The sequence below is a fragment of the Solanum stenotomum genome, unplaced genomic scaffold (assembly GCF_019186545.1).
Source record: "Solanum stenotomum isolate F172 unplaced genomic scaffold, ASM1918654v1 scaffold2292, whole genome shotgun sequence".
In the NCBI taxonomy this organism is placed as follows: domain Eukaryota; kingdom Viridiplantae; phylum Streptophyta; class Magnoliopsida; order Solanales; family Solanaceae; genus Solanum; species Solanum stenotomum.
In genome coordinates this window covers 4,323-30,929 of record NW_026027238.1, presented here as the reverse complement: position 1 = coordinate 30,929, position 26,607 = coordinate 4,323, and the positions used below count along the sequence as shown (strand labels likewise).

General features: G+C 38.7%; 1 protein-coding gene across 1 annotated transcript; it reads left to right on the top strand.

Moving 5' to 3' along the window:
- Positions 1 to 3,066: 3,066 nt before the first annotated feature.
- Positions 3,067 to 11,360, top strand: LOC125851134 (uncharacterized). Its single transcript, XM_049530923.1, has 4 exons — positions 3,067 to 3,192; positions 4,169 to 4,233; positions 4,825 to 5,923; positions 11,169 to 11,360. Exons 3-4 carry the CDS (start codon positions 4,828 to 4,830, stop codon positions 11,207 to 11,209), a joined length of 1,137 nt encoding a protein of 378 aa, XP_049386880.1. The 5' UTR covers positions 3,067 to 3,192; positions 4,169 to 4,233; positions 4,825 to 4,827; the 3' UTR covers positions 11,210 to 11,360.
- The last annotated feature ends 15,247 nt before the right edge of the window (positions 11,361 to 26,607 follow it).

Genomic DNA, 26,607 nt, shown 5'->3' with positions numbered 1-26,607 from the left:
TGGGTATTGGATTTATCTAGGTTTAGCTGGAGAGAGTAAATCCTAAACCCAATCCCACACATTTAGCTCGAAAAAGATAATGGATTAAGGTGTGAGTTGCTCTTAATTTGCATGTTTGTTGATGTTCGACAGAAATCACCTGATTCGGAGTAATTGTTCTAGATAAAATTACCTCCCTTATAGCCTAGCCTACTCACTAATATCTAGCTATATACCAATAGTTGCAATTACCCATATGTCTATATTTGCCTATAATCAAACACATCCCAAGAATCCGTCTCATTATTGTTAATTCCTGGTGTATGCAACTGTTTGTAGTTGATAACTAAAACTAAAACCCCCCATTTGACATTTGTGTCACCCTTTTAGTTGATTATATCTTATAATTGAAAATCTCTATTCCTATGGCTGATTTGACCATATTCATACTTCTTAATTGAATTTGAGACATGTACCGCTCCATGTGGGATTCGGCCCCAACTCATTTAGTTGGACTTTATACTGATTTACGATCATTGAACACCAAGAATTGGATGAGATTTGCTTGAAATATCAAATCAACAACTCTAACTCATAGGCCACATTACCAACCATTTTCAGGATTTTGTAAGGACCTATATATCTAGGACTAAGCTTCCCTTTCTTGCTAAATCTTGTCACCCCCTTCATAGGCTACACCTTTAGGAAAACCCCATCATCGATTTCGAACTCTAAGTCCCCTCTTCTAACATCTGCATAGGAGTTTTGATGACTCTAAGCTGTCTTTAGTCGATCTCTAATGGGTTGAACTTTCTCCATAGACTAATACACCGAATCTGGCCCAATATAGGTTGCTTCACCTACTTCAAACCAAGCAATCGGGGACCTGCATCTACACTCATATAGTGCCTCATATTGGGCCATATAAATACTGGAATGGAAGCTATTATTATAGGTGAACTCTATGAGAGGTAGGTAATCATCCTAACTACCCTTGAAATGGATCACGCAAGCTCTCAACATGTCCTCTAAGGTTAGAATGGTACGCTCTGCCTAACCATCCATCTGTGGATGAAATGTTGTAGTGAGATTCACCTGAGTACAAAGACCTTTCTGAAACGATTTCCAAATATGAGACGTAAACTGAGGACCTTGAGATGATAGACAAGGGGACCCCATGTAACCGGACTATCTCATTGATGTAGAGTTCAGTGTAGTCCTCTACTGAATCGGTAGTCTTCATAGCAAAGAAGTGAGCGGACTTAGTAAGTCTATCCACTATCACCCAAAGGGAGTCATGATGTCTGCGAGTACGAGGTAAACCAATCATGAAGTCCATGTTTATCACTTCCCACTTCCATGTAGGAATGTTAATCTCTTGAGTCATACCTACTGGTTTCTAACTTTCTACCTTAACCTATTGACAGTTAGGACACTTAGCCACAAAGTCTGCTATGTCCCTCTTCATGTCGTTCCACCAAAAGACTTCTTGTAGATCATGGTACAGCTTAGTGGTACCTAGATGAATGGAATACATGGAGTTATGAGTTTTTATAAGGATCTGCTGCCTCAACTCACCCAAATTAGGAAAACATAACTGACCTTGGTAACGAAGCACACCATCTCCCCCTTAGGAGAAAGCCACACCTTTCTTCTGATGAACTGCACATATAGGATCAGCATCCTGTTTTTCCTTAACCTCCACTACTAATGAAGATTATGGTCAATTCTGAACAATCACCCCACCAACAGATGTGTCCGTATGGAAAACTCCTAAGCGAGAAAGCCAGTGAACATCCTTGGATAGATGTTTCCTTTCTTCCTCAACAGGTGCTACACTACACATAGACAACCTGCTGAGAGCATCAACCACTACTTTGGCCTTACCCGGATGATAAAGGACATTCATCTCATAGTCTTAGAAAAATTCAAACAAACTCCTTTGACGAAGATTCATCTCTTTCTGGGTGAACACATACTGGAGGCTCGTATGATCTGTGAACACATCAACATCATACAAGTAGTGTCTCTAAATCTTTAAGGAAAATACTACGGCTGCAAGTTCAAGGTAATGAGTCGGGTTGTTCTTCTCATGGACCTTAAGTTGTCTAGATGCATAAGCTATGAGCTTACCTCGCTGCATCAACACATAACCTAGGCCTACCCTTGATACATCACAATAAATCACATAACCATCTGAACTATCTAGTAGAGTCAAGACAGGATTTGTAGTTAACCAAGTCTTCAGTTTGGAGAAGCTTTTTTCACACTCATTTGACCACTGAAATTTGACCTTCTTCTGATTCAACTTGGTCAACGGGGAAGCTATGGATGAACATCCTTCAACAAATATCCTGTAATAACTGGCCAAACCCTAGAAACTTTTGATATCTTTTAGGGAGGTGGGTCTGGGCCGGTGCTCCACTGCCTCAATTTCCTAAGAATTCACTTGGACTCCTTCGCTGGATACCACATGACCAAGGAAAGCGACTGACTATAACTAGAATTCACATTTGATGAACTTAGTGAATAACTGGATATCTTTGAGAGGTTGCAAACAACTCTCAGATGAGTCGTATTGAAACGACCCCAAAAATGCCCGAAAATGTGCTTCGGAAAGACCTATAATTGTAATTTCCATATATCTCAAAATCCGTGCATGATTTCGGAAATTCGACTTCATATTCTTATTCAGGGGGTAGAATTGAGTGGGAAATGGGTCTAACCCGAATTTTAGAGCAACCACATCAAAATTCGAAAATCGCAAAAAAATGCGATTTTCAGGGTCAACTTTAAAGAGGCATATCTCTTAGCACATAAGGAACTGGAAGGAGCTCAAACTATCAAAATTAAAGCTCTGTGAGTTATCTTTCCAACGCAATTTGTTTCACCTCATTCCGAGTTAGGATGAAGGAGTTATGACCATTTTCGTAAAACCTGTCCAGCAGAAAATGCAAATTCCAGTAGCCGAAAACACTGTTCACCCGCCTTAATTTTTTTCTAAGTGTTGGGACGTATTTTTATAAAAAGGGGACATATCCATACTTAGTCATCTAACTTCAAAACATCCAAAAACTCTCTCTAAACCCTCTCCAAAAATTCCACCAAGATCATCAACCAAATTCAAGGATCCCAAGCTTTAATTCCGGATTCAAGATTCAATCTCAAGCAATTCTCCATTCCAATCTTCATCAAGAATTCTCCAAAGTTGAGGTATGTGGGTTGATTGTGGAAACCTTCCTTTCCACAAGTCCAACCATTTATCCTCTATTTTACTTCAAGTTTATGGGTCCTTATGATCATTTATGAACTCTTGAATTATGGAATTATTACTACACATCCTATTATGGTCTATTTTTGTATATTATCATGAAATGGAATGATTATATGATGTTTATGGTTTTCATGCCTCCATGATCAAATTATGAAGGTTGTTATATATGTATATATATATGTATGTTGTTGGTGGGCTGTTTTATATGGATTTTGAAATTGGTTGGACTTAGTACTCTTGAAACACATGATTTTATTTACATGAACAAGTAGCCCACCATATGTTTGATAAAATGCCATTTATAGAATTCTTATGAAATGGAAGGTCCAATGTACGTCCTATGAGTCGGATGATTATATAAGTATTGAAATGATGATGAAATGGATACATGTATATGATTTTCTCTATATAGTGTGTGAGTCGACCAAGCCTAGCTCGGGGGGTTGTAGGCCCGGGTAACCGTATCAAGGGGTTGGTACCTTGGTTGCCTAGTACGGGGGGTAGTAGGCCCGTATAACCGTATCGAGGGGTTTGTACCTTGGTTGCCTAGTACGGGGGGTAGTAGGCCCGTATAACCATATCGAGGGGTTTGTACCTTGGTCCCTAGCTCGGGGGGTGGTAGGCCCGGGTAACCACATTGAGGGGTTTGTACCTCTTTCGCCTCTCCAAGGGGGTGGTAGGCCTTGGAAATACTATATTGATGGTCACTCACTACACATATACTATGCCCTACTAAATATGATTTTTATATAAGCATCATTATACATATCATCTCATTAATATGCTATCTATCGGGTACGATTATGCATTTTGCCTATGATGTCCATCCCTTGTTGCATTGCATTGCATCCCATATACTTAGTACATTCAAACGTACTAACGCATACTCTATGCCTACATGATGTCACCATGTAGGGACCGGAGCACCGCTTGACCCTCGTCCTCCGCGTGGCTAATACGATTTTCTATCAAGGTTATTGGTGAGTCCTCCATTCCGGGGACGTTGCTTATGATCTTTTGCTATGTATAAGACTTTTCCTTTTAGTTATGTTTTGACTATGAGGGTGAGCCCAGTTGTTTGTCTTGGCCCCCGCTAAAGTACCTATGTTTAGAGGTGGTGTTGGACAAGTTGTGTATTATGTTTGAGCTTGATTCATCTATGGTATTTATGTATCATTTCTTCTTTTTTTTTTTTTGCTCCCTTAGTCCCGATTTCCCCCTTGATTATGCTTATCGCTTATGGTCATTTTAATTGCTTCCGCGACCAATGATGTGTAAGATACGCTATGAGGCTTGTTTGGGGTTCCTTCGGGTTCCCCATTCGCCGGTCACGTCTAGGCCCTAGGCTTGGGTCGTGACAAACTTGGTATCAGAGCACTAGGTTGATAGATCCTCGGAGTCCAACACACCGCGTTGATTAGAGTCCGATTCATGGTTGTGTTGTGCACCACAATTATGAGTAGGAGGCTATGAGACGTTTTAGGAAATGTTTCCCTTCTTCATGTTCTAAGTCGTGCGGTAGAGTTGAATTAAGTTCTTTTTTTCCTAACGGTTGTTCTTTGCTATGCTAGATCATGCCTAATACAAGAGGAAGACGAGCCCGCGCACCCGAGGAACAACCGACCAATGGGGATCTTCGGGATGCCCTTACTTTATTTGCACAAGCTATGGCTAATCAAGCCAACCACGGGGCCCAAACCCCTCAGGCTCCTACCCCGGCATCTCGGGTGAGAGACTTCGTGCGGATGAATCCCCCGGAATTCTATGGGTCTAAGTTAAATGAAGACCCTCAAGAGTTCATTGATGAAGTCCTCAAGATATTAGCTATCATGGGCGTGAAGTCAGAAGATAAGGCGGAGTTGGCGGCCTACCAACTAAAAGGGGTGGCCCAAATATGGTACAACCAATGGAAGGAAGAGAAGGGGGTAAACTATGTGGTGCATTGGGAAGAGTTCAAAACGGCTTTCCTTAATCGATTCTTTCCTCTTGAGCTTAGGGAAGCCAAATTGGTGGAGTTCATGAATTTAAAACAAGGGTCTATGAGTGTGAGGGAGTATGCCCTCAAGTTTAACCAACTTTCAAGGTATGCTCCACACTTGGTTGCCGACTCACGGTCTAGAATGAACAAATTCGTGATGGGTGTGTCCGACCTAGTGAGTGAAGAATGCCGGTCCGCAATGTTGATTAGTGACATGGACTTGTCCCGCTTGATGGTCTATGCCGAACAAATGGAGGAGGAGAAGTTGAGGAAGAGGAGGGGTCATGAGGCCAAGAGGGCCCGTTTTGAGGGCAAGTTCCAAAGTAGAACGGGAGGCCGGTTTCATCAAGGTCAAGGGTCTTCTCATGCGCTCCATAAGGGGTTTGCCAATGATGTTCCAAGGGCCCAAGGTGTTAGGGGTATGGGTCCTATTGATGTATGTCCGAAGTGTGGTAAGGGCCATGGTGGCCCGTGCTTGAGAAATACCGGTGCTTGCTATAGTTGTGGGGAAATGGGGCACAAGGCAATGGATTGTCCTCGAAATCGCAACAAGGGTAAGGAGGTCCGTCCACAAGGTGCCAATGCGGTTCCTTTGGGGAGAGGGGGCCGACAAGATGGTGCCCCAAGGCACAATCGATTTTATGCTTTGCATGGGAGGCAAGGGGTCGATGAAGTCCCCGACGTCGTTACCGGTATGTTGAAAATCTTTGACTTTGATGTATATGCATTAATTGATCCGGGTGCCTCTCTTTCTTTTGTCACCCCCTTTGTTGCCAAAAAGTTTCATGTTGAGCCCGACTTGTTGCATGAGTCATATAAGGTGTCTACTCCTATTGGTGCATATATGGTTGCTAGGAAGGTCTATAGAAATTGTCCTATTTGCATCTTGCATAAAATATTGCCTTGTGATCTTGTTGAGTTGAACATGGTCGATTTTGATGTTGTTCTTGGGATGGATTGGTTGCATGCATACTATGCTTCCATTGATTGTAGAACCCGTAGGGTCAAGTTCCAATTCCCAAGTGAACCCATTCTTGAGTGGGAGAGCCAAAGTGTGGTAGTCAAGGGTAGGTTCATCTCTTGCATTAAAGCCCGTAAGTTGATCTCTAAGGGGTGTCTCTATCACCTTGTGAGGGTTAGGGATGTGGAGTCCAAAACCCTTCCTATAGAGTCGGTTCCGATCGTAAATGAATTCCTTGATGTCTTTCCTAATGACCTTCCCGGTGTTCCTCCCGAAAGGGAAATAGATTTTGGCATAGACCTCCTCCCCGATACTCAACCCATTTCTATCCCCCCTTATCGTATGGCCCCGGCGGAGTTAAAGGAGTTGAAGGAACAATTGAGGGACTTGTTGGAGAAGGGTTTTATTAGGCCTAGCCAATCACCATGGGGTGCACCGGTGTTGTTTGTGAAGAAGAAAGATGGGTCCCTTAGGATGTGTATTGATTACCGGCAACTCAATAGGGTCACCATCAAGAATAAATATCCTCTTCCTAGGATTGATGACTTGTTCGACCAATTGCAAGGGGCTAGCCACTTCTCTAAGATTGATCTTCGGTCCGGGTATCATCAAGTGAAGGTGAGGGAGTGTGACATTCCCAAGACAGCCTTCCGGACTAGGTATGGGCATTATGAATTTGTGGTCATGTCCTTTGGGTTGACCAATGCACCGGCTATCTTCATGGACCTAATGAATAGGATCTTTAAACCCCACCTTGATTCCTTTGTTGTGGTCTTCATTGATGATATTTTAATCTATTCGCATAGCGAGGAAGAACATATGGGTCACTTGAGGGTTGTGTTGCAAAGATTGAGAGAGGAGAAGTTGTATGCCAAGTATGAAAAGTGTGAATTTTGGTTGAGGGAGGTTGCCTTCCTAGGTCATGTGGTGTCGGGGGATGGTATTAAGGTAGATCCTAAGAAGACCGATGTGATTAGAAATTGGCCTAGGCCATTGACCCCGTCGGATATTAGGAGCTTCTTGGGCTTAGCGGGTTACTATCGGAGATTTGTGAATGGGTTTTCTTCTATTGCTTCTTCCATGACTAAGTTGACACAAAAGAAGGCTAAGTTTGAGTGGACCGACGAGTGTGAAAGGAGTTTTCAAACCTTGAAAGATAAACTTGTGTCCGCTCCTATATTGTCACTACCGGATGGGCTTGAGGGATTCGTTGTGTATTGTGATGCTTCTAGAGTTGGCTTGGGTTGTGTCCTAATGCAAAATGGTAAGGTGATAGCCTATGCGTCTAGACAACTCAAAGTGCATGAAAAGAACTATCCTACGCATGACCTTGAATTAGCCGCGGTGGTGTTTGCTTTAAAGATTTGGCGTCATTACTTGTATGGGGTACATGTTGATGTGTTCACCGATCATAAGAGCCTCCAATATGTCTTCACCCAAAAAGACCTCAACTTGAGACAAAGAAGGTGGCTAGAATTTCTTAAAGATTATGATATGAGTGTGCATTATCATCCCGGTAAAGCTAATGTGGTGGCGGATGCTTTGAGTAGGGTGTCTATGGGTAGCCTAGCTCATGTTGATATTGGTGATAGGGAAATGGCTAGGGAGGTGCATCGGTTGGCTAGGTTGGGGGTTAGGTTGGAAGAGGTTGGTAATGGTGGTGTGGTCGTTGTTGATGGTGCTAGGTCTTCCTTGGTTGATGAGGTGATAGCAAAACAAGATCTTGACTCTTCCTTGTTAGAATTGAAGGCCTTGGTGAAAGAGGGCAAGGTGGAAGTTTTCTCCCAAGGGGGAGATGGTGCCCTTAGGTACCAAGGTAGGTTGTGTGTGCCTTGTGTTGATGGTTTGAGGGAGAAAATTCTTGAGGAGGCTCATAATTCTTCCTACTCCATTCACCCCGGTTCCACCAAAATGTATAGAGATTTGAGGGATGTGTATTGGTGGGGAGGCATGAAGAAGGACATTGCCAAATTCGTCTCCGGTTGTCATAGTTGTCAACAAGTCAAGGCCGAACATCAAAGGCCGGGTGGTCTAACCCAAGACATAGAGATTCCTACTTGGAAGTGGGAAGAAATTAATATGGATTTTGTAGTTGGTTTACCCAAGACTAGAAAAGGTTTTGATTCTATTTGGGTGGTGGTTGATAGGATGACAAAATCGGCTCATTTTCTACCGGTAAAGACAACATATGGGGCGGAAGATTATGCAAGGTTATATATTCATGACTTGGTAAGGTTGCATGGGATTCCTCTATCCATCATATCGGACCGTGGTACTCAATTTACTTCACACTTTTGGAAGTCCTTTCAAAGGGGTCTAGGTACGAGAGTTAAGCTTACTACGGCCTTTCACCCGCAAACGGATGGACAAGCCGAAAGGACTATCCAAACACTTGAGGATATGCTTAGGGCTTGTGTATTGGAGCTTAAGGGTAGTTGGGATGATCATCTTCCATTGATTGAGTTTGCCTATAACAATAGCTATCATTCTAGCATCGGTATGGCTCCTTTTGAGGCTCTCTATGGGAGGCGTTGTAGATCACCGGTTGGGTGGTTTGAGGTTGGTGAGGTGGCCTTGTTAGGACCAGATCTAGTTATGGAGGCTCTTGAGAAGGTTAGGATGATTAGAGAAAGGTTGAAGACGGCCCAAAGTCGCCAAAAGTCCTATGCCGATGTGAGGAGAAGGGCTCTTGAATTCCAAGTTGGTGATTGGGTCTATTTGAAGGTGTCACCCATGAAGGGTGTGGTTCGTTTTGGTAAGAAGGGCAAGTTGAGCCCAAGATACGTGGGTCCTTATAAGGTGATGAGGAGAATTGGCAAGGTAGCTTATGAGTTGGAATTGCCTAGCGAAATGGATTTGGTTCATCCGGTATTTCATGTGTCTATGTTGAGGAAGTGTGTGGGTGATCCGAATGCCATTGTGCCTCTTGATGTTGTGGGTGTTGTTGAAGATAATTTGACCTATGAAGAGGTTCCGGTCCAGATTTTAGATAGACAAGTGAAGAGGTTGAGAAACAAAGATGTGGCTTCCGTTAAGGTCCTTTGGAGAAATCAACAAGTTGAAAGTGCTACTTGGGAGGCCGAAGCGGACATGCAAAGGCGATATCCTTATCTTTTCCACTCCACTCAAGCTTAAGGTATTGATCTAAACCCTTTATAAAATCTCAGGTCTTAAGTTCAGCCACCATGTCATTGCATACATTCATGTTTAAGTTAACAAGTTCATTGTGGTTTTACAACTATGTTGAAGTTTTTGAAATGAGGTGTAAGTGCATTGTTGCATCCCTATGTGGGCTGAATTTGCCATGTTTGTGTTTCTCATGTACGTTTCTTTGACATTCGGGGACGAATGTTCCCAAGGGGGAGATATTGAAACGACCCCAAAAATGCCCGAAAATGTGCTTCGAAAACACCTAAAATTGTAATTTCCATATATCTCAAAATCCGTGCATCATTTCGGAAATTCGACTTCATATTCTTATTCAGGGGGTCAAATTGAGTGGGAAATGAGTCTAACCCGAATTTTAGAACAACCGTATCAAAATTCGAAAATCGCAAAAAATGCGATTTTGAGGGTCAACTTTAAAGGGGCATATCTCTCAGCACACAAGGAACTGGAAGGAGCTCAAACTATCAAAATTAAAGCTCTGTGAGTTAGCTTTCCAACGCAATTTGTTTCACCTCATTCCGAGTTAGGATGAAGGAGTTATGACCATTTTCGTAAAACCTGTCCGGCAGAAAATGCAAATTCCAGTAGCCGAAAACACTGTTCACCCGCCTCAATTTTTTTCTAAGTGTTGGGACGTTTTTATAAAAAGGGGACATATCCATACTTAGTCATTTAACTTCAAAACATCCAAAAACTCTCTCTAAACCCTCTCCAAAAATTCCACCAAGATCATCAACCAAATTCAAGGATCCCAAGCTTTAATTCCGGATTCAAGATTCAATCTCAAGCAATTCTCCATTCCAATCTTCATCAAGAATTCTCCAAAGTTGAGGTATGTGGGTTGATTGTGGAAACCTTCCTTTCCACAAGTCCAACCATTTATCCTCTATTTTACTTCAAGTTTATGGGTCCTTATGATCATTTATGAACTCTTGAATTATGGAATTATTACTACACATCCTATTATGGTCTATTTTTGTATATTATCATGAAATGGAATGATTATATGATGTTTATGGTTTTCATGCCTCCATGATCAAATTATGAAGGTTGTTATATATGTATATATATATGTATGTTGTTGGTGGGCTGTTTTATATGGATTTTGAAATTGGTTGGACTTAGTACTCTTGAAACACATGATTTTATTTACATGAACAAGTAGCCCACCATATGTTTGATAAAATGCCATTTATAGAATTCTTATGAAATGGAAGGTCCAATGTACGTCCTATGAGTCGGATGATTATATAAGTATTGAAATGATGATGAAATGGATACATGTATATGATTTTCTCTATATAGTGTGTGAGTCGACCAAGCCTAGCTCGGGGGGTTGTAGGCCCGGGTAACCGTATCAAGGGGTTGGTACCTTGGTTGCCTAGTACGGGGGGTAGTAGGCCCGTATAACCGTATCGAGGGGTTTGTACCTTGGTTGCCTAGTACGGGGGGTAGTAGGCCCGTATAACCATATCGAGGGGTTTGTACCTTGGTCCCTAGCTCGGGGGGTGGTAGGCCCGGGTAACCACATTGAGGGGTTTGTACCTCTTTCGCCTCTCCAAGGGGGTGGTAGGCCTTGGAAATACTATATTGATGGTCACTCACTACACATATACTATGCCCTACTAAATATGATTTTTATATAAGCATCATTATACATATCATCTCATTAATATGCTATCTATCGGGTACGATTATGCATTTTGCCTATGATGTCCATCCCTTGTTGCATTGCATTGCATCCCATATACTTAGTACATTCAAACGTACTAACGCATACTCTATGCCTACATGATGTCACCATGTAGGGACCGGAGCACCGCTTGACCCTCGTCCTCCGCGTGGCTAATACGATTTTCTATCAAGGTTATTGGTGAGTCCTCCATTCCGGGGACGTTGCTTATGATCTTTTGCTATGTATAAGACTTTTCCTTTTAGTTATGTTTTGACTATGAGGGTGAGCCCAGTTGTTTGTCTTGGCCCCCGCTAAAGTACCTATGTTTAGAGGTGGTGTTGGACAAGTTGTGTATTATGTTTGAGCTTGATTCATCTATGGTATTTATGTATCATTTCTTCTTTTTTTTTTCTTGCTCCCTTAGTCCCGATTTCCCCCTTGATTATGCTTATCGCTTATGGTCATTTTAATTGCTTCCGCGACCAATGATGTGTAAGATACGCTATGAGGCTTGTTTGGGGTTCCTTCGGGTTCCCCATTCGTCGGTCACGTCTAGGCCCTAGGCTTGGGTTGTGACACGTATGCTCTTCCTCACTCCAAGAATAATTAAGCATATAACCAATAAATACGATGACGAACAAGTCCAAATAATTTTTGAACACCATGTTTATTAAATCCATTAAAGCTGCAGGAGCATTTGTTAGTCCAAAAGACATAACTACAAATTCAAAATGACCAAACCGAGTTCTGAAAGCACTCTTCGGAATGTCAGTATCTCTAACTATGAGCTAATGATAGTCGGATCTGAGGTCTATCTTAGAAAATCAACTAGTACCTTGAAGTTGGTCGAATAAGTCATCAATCCTGGTGATAGGATATTTATTCTTGATTATGACCTTATTCAGTTGCTGATAGTCAATGCACATTCTGAGAGAACCATCTTTCTTTTTGACAAACAACATTGGAGCACCCCATAGAGAGATATTAGATCTGATGAAGCCCTTATCTAGAAGGTCTTTCCACTGATCTTTCAATTCGTGAAGCTCGAATGGAGCCTTTATGTAAGGAGGAATTAAAATAGGTTGGGTATCCGGAAGGAGATATATTCTGTAGTTGATTTCCCTTTTTGGAGGAAATCCTGGAAGATCTTCTAGAAACTCATTTACTACAGGGACTGACTCAAGAGTCAGGGTTTCGGAGTTCGAATCCTTAACTGGAAAAAGATAATAGATGTACCCTTTGGAAATCATATTTTTGGCCTTTAGGTAAGATATCAATCGACCCATAGGCATTGAGCTACTGCCCTTCCATTCTAAGACTGGTTTGTTTGGAAATTTAAACGAAATAGTCCTAATTCTATAATCGACTTAGGTATAACATGAATATAACAAATCCATGCCAAGAATGATATTAAAGTCTACCATTTCTAACTCTACAGGGTCTACTTAGGTGAATTTTTGAGAAATTGTGACAGGGTAATTTCTGTATACCCCTCTTGTTATAACTGGGTCACCAACTGGAGTAGATATTGAGAAGGCATCTGAGAGAATTTCTGGAGTGATACCAAAGTTTACTGTATACAGAGGGAGTTACAAAATACAGTGTAGTTCCTAGATCTAATAATGCATAATCATCTAAATGAAAGACTTGTAATATACCACTGACCATATCACGACAATCTTCTTTGTCCTGACGAGCCTAGAGAGAATACAACCCTTTCTGGCGCTAATCGTCACTTGTACCAAATTAAGTACCCTGCTGAGTTGGGAGACCTGGTGCAGCTGGAGATATAGACTGAGCTTTATTGTTGTTACCTCCTTTCCCCTCCCTCACAAAAGGGAAATACTTCACCCTACGCCCAAACTGATCACACACAAAGCACCCATCCTTACTTGCAGGACACTCGCTCGAATGGTTGTTACCACACTTTGGACATGTTGGGAATGTTTGTTACCTGAACAACTCACGTATGACTTAGAGTTAGATGCCCTACCTTTCTGATCTCAATGAAACCTAGGGGATGGAGCACTAGCTGATGAAGGTGCTGGGACTGTAGTCCTTTGCTGAAATTGTGATCGATTCCTACCGCTCGAATTGTGCTGTGAGATTTCATAATTTTCTATTCTGGCCTTTTTGTTGTCTTTAGACATTTCCCTAAGCTTATAATCCTCAATCTACTGAGCATGAGACATGAGTCTACAGATATCCATATCCCTTAGAAGCATAGTATTGTTAAACTCGGTCTTCACTAGATCGGATACTCCAAATAAGAACTTACTCATTTGTGCCCTTGGATCTGCAACCATTTGTGGAGCATACCTTCTCAGTTGGGTGAACTTCAACCTATATTCTTGGACCGACATTGAACCCTACTTCAAGTTCATAAATACTTGTGCCTTAGCTTCTCTCAACTACTTTGGGAAAAACCCGTCCAGAAAAGCTCGAGTAAAACTATTTTAAGTCAAAGAAGATTCATGTGCACCCCTGTTGTCTTTGATCATAAGTTGATAGAATGGTAGCTTAACACTCTTAGTTCCAGTCACTTGCATTACTTAAAGAATTTTCTTAACCTCATTAATGAAGTTATGTGGGTATTCAACAACCTTCGACCCTATAAACTCAGGCAGAGTCATCCGAACAAAGACTCGGACCCTAACTGCGGCTGATCCACGTTTAGTGTTTGCACGAACTGGGACCTACTGATTGTTCTTATTATCCACACTCTGCCAAAAGCTGGATCACATTTCAAAATTCTGTGTTCGTAACCTCATGGTTTGGGACTGGAGGAACTGCGCACGATAAGAATAGCAAGGAAACTAAAGTTTTTGTTAAAACACTTCGAATCCTCCCCTAATAGATGTGGCGCGCTTCAGACCCATGAAAGAGACTCTACTTAGTGCGACTTTTAGACATCCTAGGACTCTTGAACCTAATGCTCTAATACCAAGTTTGTCACACCCCGAGGCTATCCCCTTAGCGTAAAACGACTCCGGGGATCACGAGTGACGCCAAGAAAACTTTGTGTCTAGCATAGCTCAAGCATACTGAGAATAACTGAATAAGAAACATACTGTGCAGAAGCTAAAACATAACTGAAAGTGGGGAAAAACCCAACTAGTCTGAATATATAAAACATACTAAAAATTTAGTGATAACTGAAAGATAAACTTAACCACTCAAGCTAAATCTACTACTATGTGTGAAAAACCTCTAACTTAGTTGGGCTGGTGGGACATGCCCCCCAACTAATTCTAACAAAACTGAAAGCTGAATATAAGGACTTAAATGAAACCATGCCTATTGTCCTTGGAATATGAGGACTCGCCAATAAAGTTGTTGAATGCAAATGGAGAATCGATCTAAGCGTGATTTAGATACTGAGTACATGAACATACATCATGAAATGATGTTGCACAGAGTATGCGTCAATATAATTGAAAAGCTAAATTGAAAGCAGTGACCAAGTAATAATGATGAAAATAACATGCTGAATTGAATGCTGAAGTATATACTATAAACCTGATCAAATGCACTAAGTGTCTGACTATGGGAGCTACTATTAACCAACATAAACCACCTGAGCTAAACGTGGAGTCTGATGTATTCGCCCTATCGAGAGGACCCAATATACCTTGCCAGGGGTATAAAGGCATGACTGGTTTGATCACTAAATCTGATACACAATAGAGGGGACTTAAAATCCTACGGGGGCATGTAGTTCTAGGACTATCAAGGTACATTGAACCCTAGTCTAACTATGTGCGTCTACTCCTAACTGAATTTGTACATGACACAAATGTAATTGAAACACTAAATAGCTGGAATACTGACATGAAATCTGAGAATGCAACATTTATTTACTGATAATGTAACATTCTAAATCCAGAACATTATTGTTTGTTTAACTGACCTAGCAAGTATAATTCATGAATTAAGAGAATTTTTACAAACTAGGGTTTTGAATTTTATACAAGGAATTAAGCAAACTTTCCAATAAATATGTTATTTAGATTAAGGCTACTACAACAGCTAAATCATTACAAATATTCAAGGTTTTAGAAACCCTATGTGTAAACAAGATAAGAAGAATCAAGGAACTAACTGAATTCTAGGGACCTAGTGGATGAAAGGAATCTTCTAAAGAAATCCGAAATACCTGGTGACGAAATCTACGGAGAAATCCTTCGAATTTCGGGGCTAAACTTTGAAGAATGTTTCTTCTTGTTCTTTGAAGAGTTGATTGCCTCTTTCTCTTCTCTTAGCTCTAAGTTAGGTGATTTTAGGAGAATGAGGGTTTTAGATAGTTTCTGACTAGTTTACTAAGCTTAGACTGAGTAAAATGACGTAGTTTAATCCTTAAACGATGTGGTTTAAGTTCCCAATGCATATGGGAAAAGACTAATGTGACTCTGACTTAAATTCTTCCGAAGTAGCTTCAAGACAGGCTTCACGGGCCTTCATGATGACCAAGGCCCATCAAACAGCTCGTGAAGATGGCCTGCCCGATAGGGCTTCAATAAAATGGGCATAACTTTTTACTCCAAGCCTGGGTGATAGAAGACTTTGTGGTGTTGGAAAGAGGATTTAATTATCTTTTATTTGATAGGTCATGGGCCACCTAATTCATCTTGTGCTGAAAGATATGGCTTTTTGTAGTTGACCCTAACTGTAAGTCTGACAAGACTCCTTCATGGACAACTTCACGGTCCCTATGGAGCTCCACGGACCGTTTAGACGTCTATGCTTCTTAACCAGTGACTTTGGCGGTGAAACCTCACTTAAAAGTTAACGAATTAATTTCAAGAAAGGCTTTACAGGTTGTCATGAGCACCATGACCCGTCAAGTGGGTCGTGAAGATGTTGTATCCGATAGGGCTTCACTAAAATAAGCATAAATTTTTACTCCGGGCGAGAAATTAGGCAAACTTTGTGGCCTTGGAAAGCTGACTCAAAGACCTTTAATTTGATAGGTTATGTGCCATCTAATTCATTTTGTACTAAAAGATATGAATGTTTGAAATTGACCCAAAATCTTAAAGTTTATCAAGCCTCTTTCACGAGCCACTTCAAGGCTCGTGTGAAGCTCCACGAACCGTCTAGTGGTCTGTAGTACTTCACAATAGCCATGTTGGTTCTATGTCCCCTTCACGGGCCACCTGACGACTCGTTTGGAGCTCCACAGACCGTTTAGTGGTTCGTGGTCTTCCACCTTTTTTTGGGGTGCATAACGATGAGCAGGGTGATCAGTCGTGGTCCTCTTCACGACACGTGAACCTCCACCATGGTTTTCCCTTCTCTCTTGTTCAATCGTACTTCTAATTTTTGAGGTATTACAATGTGGAAGGGTAAGGTGGAACCCGTCGATGATTATCTCCACAATTCTTAGAACCTATGGAACAATCCCTTATCTTGTGATCCATCTTGTCGCAACCAAAAGACGCATTAGAACCAGGTAGACATTTACCCTCATGTTTTCTTCCACACTTGGAGGAAGTAGACAATAAACGTCCACAACTATTCCCTCCTTAAGGCTTAGGGTTAGATATCCTATCTTTGTAGAACTTAGGAGGAGCGTTGGAGGATCCTTGGCCAAAAAACCTTTGTGGGAACTTAGAACGACCATGTCTCTCGGATCTCAATTATGAAAAGTCACTATTACCAGTCTTGGCCCTCTTTGCCTCCCTATGTGTTTCCTTAAGTTTCTCCTCTTCAATTTGTTGAGCATGAACCATACAACTAGAAATATCCATATCATTGATAAGCATAATGGTACAACATTCTTTAACCATGCTTATTAAACACACCAAAAAAAATTACTCATTCTTGCCCTAGGATCGGCAATCATAGTAGCAACATATTGAGACTATTTTGTGAATTTAAAAGCATATTCATTCACACTCGTATTTCCTTGACGAAGGGTGTTAAATTCAAGGACTTTTTCCTCCCTTATTTCAAGGGAAAGAGCCTATCGAGGAAAGCGACTTTGAACGTTTCCCAAGCAAGAGGAACCACATCTTCTGTCGTCTTGTCTTTCCATTGGTTGAACCATATTTGAGCAACACCCTTAAGTTGATAAGCGACCAATTCCATATATTTCACTTGTGTCACTCCCATGATCATCAACACCTTCTACGTTTCATCAATGAACTTTACAGGGTGTTCCTCAACCGTAGACCCATGAAATTCAGAAGATTCGTTCTAGTGAAGTCTCTCAATCTAGTAGCCATTGTACCCACATTTGGGTTCACATGGACCACAACCTCCCTATTTTCTTGAACCGTCATGGCTTGAGCCAACACTTGAAAAGCAGCCCTAACTCCGCATTAGTCACCTGTTCGGCAAATGGGTGGATCGAAACTTGAGGATATTAAGGAGCTTCTCGTTCCACATTCTCATTCCTCCTGACATAAGCTCTTCAAGGGGCCATATATTATAGAGCATCGGATAAGGATTAGGAGAGAGACATTATCGAGTTAATCTCAATCACATGACTTTAGAGTAATGAAAGAAGTGTAGTACCCTAAATATCTTATAACCTCTCATTCATAAGTGTGGAGCGCTTCATACGCATGAACAAGACTCTATTCGACGTGGCCTATGAGACCTCCTAAGGCCTATCTAAACCTTATACTTTGAATACCATGTTTGTCACGACCCATAGCATGGCCTAGATGTAACATCGCGTAAAGGACCCCGAGATGTCCTACACAAGTCACTTACCATACATCATACAAGATAATAGAAAATTTAGAAAGTTTAAAAGAAAATGTAAAAACATAAGAGTTTATAAAAGTAGCAGACGTCTAACATAGTCTCAAAGTTGTCTAGTACATCAACATTGATTGGGACATAACCAGTACATCACATACAACACTGAAAAGTAAAGAAATTAGGAAATAAAAATTGGGTCCTCAAAGCATGAGTAGTCATCAATCTTCAATATCTACTAAGGCGATCTCTAGCCACGGTGAAGCAAAACTTGAGCGTCAGACCGTACATTTGTATAATAATAGTGTCAAGAGTATCTGTAAGTATGAGAAATGTACCATGTATTATCGTCATGCATAAAAGTATGAAATCATGCTAAACGACATGGTCAATGTTGACTTACACTCCTTAAAACATTCGTGAAATACTTCTAGAAGTAACCTTAGTTCATTCTTGTGGGAGATTTATCTTTAACCGACATTTAAGACCATGTGAGCTATTAAGATGGAATATGGTGTCTCTCCCAAACCAAAAAGGGGTGTCCTACTCGCCAAGGTAAGACATACACTTCTATCTTATGTGGATCCATTAGTGAATGTCTATCTAGACAACCTATGGTTGCACATAGTTTAGGGGACATGGGTAATTGTCACTCGTCCACTCGCTGCTAAGAATAAAATCCCACGGAATATTGATTTGTCTTAACCTTTATTAACATTCATGAGACATGGGTAATCACCATTTATCTTATTATTGGAGTTCACAGGTTATCCCCGGTTGCTCCTCATTATCCATGGAAGGGCACATCAAGTAACCAATCCAAGCTACGTTTCATTAGAATAGCTCCATAAGTTTTTAATTATTTTAGGTGAGAAGACCTTTCAACCTTATAAATAATTTATGTGAGAAAAATCCTTTCACAATCATCCTTTCATGTGTATGTTAGAAATCCTTTCCCAACAACAACAACATGAGTGCTTGAATTTCAAAGCAAATCATAAATAATTTTCATCAATTTCATAAGAACATGCATGTCTTTAGAAACCCATCTCTCGTGTTTCAAAAACTTTATCTTATGAACAATTCTAGAAAATATTGATTTCACATGGGTTCAAGGGGGGATTCAAATTTGAAACATGCAATTTCTCCAATTAATGCATAAAAAGACATAAATTAATCAATAATACCATAATTGAAAAGAACCCATGAGATTGAGTAAAAACGTTAACTTCCATTGGAGATTCTACCTTGAGAAAATAGGAGAAATTAGGAACCCTATGGAGGAAAGGACTCCGTAGGTGAATATTATCATACCTTAATGCGAATTACTTATAATCAATGGTCAAATTGGAGACTGTACTTGAAAACCTAGTATTCTTCTTCAAGATTCTAGAGAGAAATAATTGAGAGGATGAACTTGTTCTTCTTTTTAAGAATTTGAGAGAATGAATTGAATTAAGAGATTTTGGGGGTAAAAAATTTATATAGGGCCTCTAATTGAAGGTAAAATGACATAGTATTGGATTAGAATAATTAGAAAAAAACCCAAAAGACCTTAAAAATAACTGCCAACCTCACCAAAGCCCAGACCTTCAGTCTGTTAGTCAGACCACAAACCATCCTGGTGGGTTATTGGTGGGTTCATAAACAACCAATCTTGGACCGCTCAATCGATGAAACCCAAGCACGGTCCATGGGTCTACCAACGGGTCGTACACTCCACTGCAATAAAAGAAAAAAATAAAATGACAAAAAAAAAACAAAACAGGACATAAAACATCTCAAAACAGGGAAACAAAGTTATGAAGGTATTGGATAATATAATTAAAGAGAAGTTACAAGTTTCTACTACAAAAGAGCCTATCAGAAACAACTTCAAGGCTGGGAAGCCTCTTCTACAAGCATTTTTATTTCATCAATAATAGATATTTTCATATGATGATGACTAATGCTAACTAAAATTAAATGTTTATGAATGGAGATGATCATATTCTTCCATATTTACCACTACATGTGTGCAAGTAAAATATTAGGCAACATGTTAGCATTCTTGCATCCAAAATGGTCAAGTTAACCTTATCCGAGCTTGCCTTAATAACCAAGGCTTTATTTCTTTACTTAAAAGTAGGGGGGAGATGTGCTATATAATAATCACCCTTGGAAAGGAAAGCAATAAAAACAAATTTCACTAAAATTAATCGTCAACGTGGCTCAATTCCAATAGAACAACAAACCAAAAAGAAAATAAGTTTCACTAGAACACCAAACAAAAAAGAAAATAAGTTTCATTGAACTGACAATGATAAAATAAATTATTAATCAATTCATCGTCTTATCTATGTTTGTTGGATCGTTTTCTCTTGAGTGATTAATGATTTTTTGCAGTAAAGAGGGAACGAATCAAGCAAACATTGATGAGATGAAATGAAGGGGTATATATGTGGATGTCTCTTGAATACCAAATAATTTTCTTGAGGTAATAAAAAATTGTTGTTTTCCAGAAATGTCCCGTGGCACCAATGTCTTTAACTACAATGATTAGCTATTTTTTCTCAACATGTGTGCTTTACAAAAGATTATGTAGATTTATTGTTGTTCCCTGCCTATGATTCTTTAATTAAATAGTATAACCGTTTAGGGTTATGGTTGAAACCGATAATGAATATGTAAACATCAAAATTTTGTTCTATTTATGATGGGCCTCTACAAGACTAGCCCAATCCATGTTCTTCAAACCCAGAGATATGTTAGAGGTTTTGGAGGCTACTCCACCCTGAACCCTCTTTTTATAGGTGTGGGCTAGGGTTCAGGGTGGAGTAGTCTCTAACAACCTCTAACGCACCTCTCAGTTTGAAGAACATGGATTAAACTAGTCATGTAGAGGCACATCTTAAATCCAACAAAAATTTTATGTCTACACATACAGTTTTAGTTTAAACCCTATCTATGAACTTGTATACTACCTAATAAATAAAATCATAGGCAGTGAACAACCATCAATTTGTATAATCTTTAGCAAAATAGACATTATGAAAAAATAGCTAATCGTTAATGTTGAAAGCACTAGTGCCATGGTACCTTTCTGGAAAATAATAATTTTCGATTACCTTGAGAAAATGATTCAATACTGAGTCACATCCACATACACCCCCTCCTTTCATCTGCTCTATGTCGCTTGGATTGTTTTCTCTTTAGCTAATTAATAAATTATTTTGAAACATAAAAAATTCATTAATTAGTCAATAGAAAACCATCCATGCAAACATAGACCAGAACCACTCTGTTGTCGATGTCGAGTTGTCGTTGGTGATCTTTAATGTGCATGATTCCTATAGTCATTTATATCAATTTTTTTCTTAATTACCTTTTCTGGTTGACCCCATTGTAACTTTAGTATGAATAGTAGTTGTGTCATTCACTTAAAAAAACCATCTTAAGACCCTGTCTCAATCCCAACCAGAAAAAGGAACAAACATGTTGAACTAAATAATTTTTTACAAATCATTATGGGCATTTTATGGATTGTTTTGTACAGTTGGCATCACTCTGGCCACCATTATTAGTCCAATTTCCATTTTTTTAACCTCGTGCTCTATGTTTAGAGAAATATTTCAATATATGATTTTGGATATGTCAAATATTTATTGCAACAGAAGAAGTTGTTAAATTTGTGTTCTTCATATGAGCCATGAAGTAGACAAAGGGTGTAGTAGTATGACTTATAGATTATGGCTTATAAAACTTTGACGGGAGTAATGAATCCTAATTTAATGTTTTGAGGCTTCTTTCAGCTCTCCATGCTTAAGAACAAATAATTTTTTCTTTCTAGTGGACATTTAATTTTCTCCATCTGACGTTTTACCATCTCTTACACCGCTTGCATGATACAAAGAAGTGGTTGGACAAGAGACATGGATTTTTTTTCTAGTGGCAATCAGCTCTACCTTTCTCAGGTGGTGGTTTCAATGATGTTGTAGCTTCAGATGACCTTTATTCAGCATTGATTGTGTGTATGTTTTACTTTTTAGGATATTTTGAAAATGAGCATTTCTAGTTTTGTTTCACTTTGTATTATTCACACATATCTTACGGTTTTATTTTTTATTATATGATTTCCTCTTTGTGGTTTCTTTTGAGTTATGTGAGGTCCATATGATTATCAACTATATTTTTCGTACTATTATTCACCAATCTAGCTAAGTTGGGATGAGGTGTACTAGTTGTTTCTCTTTACTATGTTATTGTTGTTAGTATAGTGAGGATAAGTTTATGTTTCCCCTAAAACTTTGTAGATGTGTAGACAATTAGCCAGTAAATTATTGCTTATTTTTACAGCTTTCTGTTTATTTGAATACCATATTGATCATAAGATATTTTATATAGAGTGAAATCAGCAAAAAAGTAATTTTGCCTATGCTTGTGAACTGCAAACATAAGCTGAAGAAGGGCACTTCCCTTCTCATTACCTAGATTCAATTGTTTTTGGTCGATTTATTTGATGTTTATTCAAATTTTCCTTTCCTAGATCATGTAATGGTTTGACGTGTGCTTAATATGGTAACAATAAGTTATACTCATTTATGACACACTGTAGATATAGTTTGATATGTGCATTGATTAGGATTAGAAAGTTAATTTACGTTGCAAAAAGAAAACGAGATTAGTATGTTCGAATGGGTTAATAGATTTGACTATGTTTGAAGTACATAGAAGTAGTACTAAGAAGATCTAAAAGAATGTACATTGTCGCTCAACAATAATCATGTCATAATTTAGTATTGTTATGGGTGAAAAAAATACCTTTCTTCTCTATTTATCATTGAGGATAAAAACTATTATGTATACAAGAGGTTCTTGAGGAGCCAAGTCTCCAAACATTACTAAAATACACAAACAGAAAGCATACATAATTATATAATACTTCTAGTTATCTATCCTAATTAGACTCAAAGTACATTTATCATTTACAGGACCCCTCTAGTTGAGCAGGATGTGGGAACAATGTCTACTTGGTTCTCAGCATCTGGTAGCGTGCTTTGGGTAGAGCTTTAGTGAGGACAGACACTATCTGATCATAAGAGCTGATATACTTAACTATAAGAGCCTTGTCTCGGACCTTCTTACAGACAAAATAAAAATCTATTTCCATGTGCTTTGTGCATGACTGGAAGATTGGATTTGCAGTCAAATAGGTGGCACTAAGGTTGTAACAACAAAGAATAGGTGCGGGCAAAGCAAGAAGGCAGCCAATCTCTTCAAGTACTATTTCAAGCCACAGGAGTTTAGAGGTAGCCCAAGTAGGTGCTTTATACTTTGAGTTAGTACTCGAGCGAGACACATCCTTTTTCTTTCAAGATACCCAAAAAAATCAAATGAGAACCAAGGTAAATGGAAAAATCAATTGTGGATTTGCGATCATCAAGGGAATTACCTTATTCAGTATCACTATAACCATGTAAAACCAGTGAGGATTTTCAGCTAAAGAAAAGACCATGTGAGGGAGTGGCTTTGATATATCAAATTATTCATTTCACTTTCATGCAGGGGGAATGCAATGGTAAATGCATGAACTATGATACTTTGTTAACTGAATAGATGATGTTCATTAGGCCTTGTATATATTAAATAATGCAGAGAATCGACAATACTTCAAAAGAAGGTCTTATCATGAAAGGGTTGAACATCGGAGAAGGATAATCTGCTTGAAGATGAAGCTGGAGTAGCCACCGAGCTGTAAGACTCCATTTGACCACGTTTAAGTAAGTTAGAGACGTACTACTGCTGGCACAAATGCAATCTGTGGGGTGTCCGTGTTGCTTTAATGCCCAAAAAATATGAAAGTTTTCCCAAATCTTTGACCGCAAGTTGTGATTGCAATTTACAGTCAAAGATCTAGGAAAATATTCATATTTATTGGGCATTGAAGCAAGGTGGACTCCACGCAACTTGCACTTGTACAAACTATAGTACACGTATGACTTACTTAAACGTAGTAAAATTGATTCATGTAGATTGGTGGCTACTCCAGCTTTATTTTGAATCTGATTATCCTCCCTCGATAGTCAACCCTTTCATGATCAGACCTTGTTTCAAAGTATTGTCGGTGCTCTGCATTATTTAACATTTACTAGCCATGAAATTGCCTACTCAGTTAACAAAGTATCACAGTTCATGCATTTACCATTGGATTCTTCCTCTATGGCAGTGAAATGAATAGTTCGATATATCAAAGCCGCACCCACACATGGTCTTTTCATTACCTGACAATCCTCACTGGTTTTACATGGTTATAGTGATGTTTATTAGGGTGGTTCCCTAGATAATCGCAAATCCACTACTGATTTTGCCATCTATATTGGTTCTCATTTGATTTCTTGGGCATCTATAAAGAAAAAGATTGTGTCTCGCTCTAGTACTAAATCAAAGTATAGAGCACTTGCCTGTGCAACCTCTGAAATCGCGTGGCTGGAAATGGTCTTTAAAGAGATTTGCTTCCATCTTGCTTTGCCCACACCTATTCTTTGGTGTGGCAAACTTAGTGCCACTTGTTTGACTGCAAATTCAATCTTCCAGTCATGCACAAAGCACATGGAAATATATTATCATTTTGTCCGTGAAAAGTTCCGAGACAAGGGTCTTATAGTTAAGTATATCAGCTCTCATAATTAGATAGGTAATTTCCTCACTAAATCTCTACCCAAAGCACACTATCAAATGGTGAGAAGCAAGTTGACAGTGTTCACGCATCCATCTCAACATGAGGGGGCATGTAAAGGATTAGTGTACTTTGACTCTAACTAGGAAAGATAAATAGAAGTATTATATATCTATCTATCCTTTCTCTCTGTGTATTCTAGTAATGTTAGAAGACTTGGCTCCTCAGAAATACCTTGTATAAGTATTGAAGAAAAGTTTTTTTCATGCATAACAATACTAAATTATGACATGTTTATTGTTGAGCGACATATGCACACTCTTTTACATCTTCTAAGTCCTACTTCTATGTACAACAAACAAAGTCAAATATATTAGCCCATTCAAACTTAATAATCTCGTCTTCTTTTTGCAAGGTAAAGTAACTTTCTAATCCTAAGCAATGCACATGTCAAACTATATATACAATGTATCATAAATGAGCATAACTTATTTTTACCATATAAAGCACAAGTCAAACCATAATATGAACTGGGAAAGGAAAAGAAGTATAGTTTTAATAATTATGATATAAACCAATGAAAACCAGTTTAATCTAGGTAATGAGAACGGAAGTGCCCTTCTTCAGTTTTTGTTGGTAGTTCACAAGCACAAGGAATAAATACTTTTATGCTGACTTCACTCCTATATAAAACATCAAATGGTGAATACGACATTCAAATAAAAAGAAAGCAGTAAAAGCAAGCAATAATTTCCTAGATAATTGTATACACACCTACAATGTTTTAGGTTAAACTTAAGCTTATCCTCACTATTCTGAACAACAATAGCATAGTAAAGAGCAACAACTACTACACCTGAATCCCAAGTAAGCTAGACTGGTGAATAATAGTACAAAATATACAAAAAATATAATTGATAATTATATGTGTTATACCCCATTTTAACTCGAGGTTCAAACGGTGTATAACATATTGGTGAATCTTAATTCTATTTTAAAGAGTCGCCACCTAATTATGTTAAGGGTGAATTAGGACACCTATTTTGCTAATGTTAGGCTAAATTAACTCTATATTAAGGTCTACTTAACCTTATGTAATTCTAGATAAGGATTCTAATTTATCCTAAACGGAAGGGGTAAGGTATCCGTTAAAAGCAGTTAACCTGCCAAACATAAGTTAATTAATTAAAAAGAAAAATGAGTGCTAAAGAATTTGAAAAATTCGTAAGTCAGAAAATATTTTAACATTTGAAAACTCTTTTGTATTTGGAATAAATTGACTTGTGCTTAATAAATAAATAAAGGTCATTTGCTTCAACGAAATCTAATTGCCGCATGGAGATGAGTATATTTTGAAAACCTTTTGAAAAAGAAGACTTGAAGTTAAGCACTAGTTGTCTCCTCGTTGAAAAAAATATTTTTTGAAATAAAAGTTATATTGTACATAAGATAAGAAAATCATTAGTAACTAGAACTAAAATAAAGGTTTTCAAACCCAATCAACTATGTCATGTTAACTATTATGAAACAAAAATTAACACATAAGCAAGTTAAAACAAATAAATACTAAATAATAATAATAATAAAGCAGCCATAGTAAGCGACCTCAAATGAGTTTTGCTTGCTTTTGTTGCTATTAGGGTAGTCTAGGATGTAGTAGAGACTCCATATGCAGGTATGCCGGTGTCGGGTCCATGAGACTCTGATTTTGCTAGAGTCTTGAATAAAGACTCCATTTTTGCTCTCACAGTTCATGCAAATAAAAGAGGGTAAAGATATTAGGAAGATAATCAACTTTAAATGATGGTAAACGAAAATAGATGAAGCTAAATAAAGTCACACCACAAAATATGCAAGCAATGGAGACTTTTGAACCAAACTAGAGATAGCCAAGCTTGAAGCAACCATATATGCCTTTTAGGCACAAAATTAATTCTAAACTTTAGCATCTTTAAATTACGAAAGAATTTACTTTACGAACCATGATCACTTGATATTGATTTTTACATAGATCATAGTAAATATTCAGCGATAAAAAAAAACTCATACACTCTACTAACAGAGATTAAGAGAAGCCTTTAAGAAAGATTAAACAAGTGGCTTAAACTAAAAGTTTATAAATAGATATATAGAGCAGAGTCACGTGCAGTTTGTAATCATAAAATCCTAACATTTCACCACATCAACTACGAATAAATAAACAAATGAA

Coding starts and splice junctions, on each gene's coding strand:
- LOC125851134 (XM_049530923.1), top strand. CDS start 4,828: ATGCCTAATACAAGAGGAAGACGAGCCCGCGCACCCGAGGAACAACCG. Junction 5,924..11,168: donor AGTCCCCGACGTCGTTACCG/GTATGTTGAAAA, acceptor GTCACCATGTAG/GGACCGGAGCACCGCTTGAC.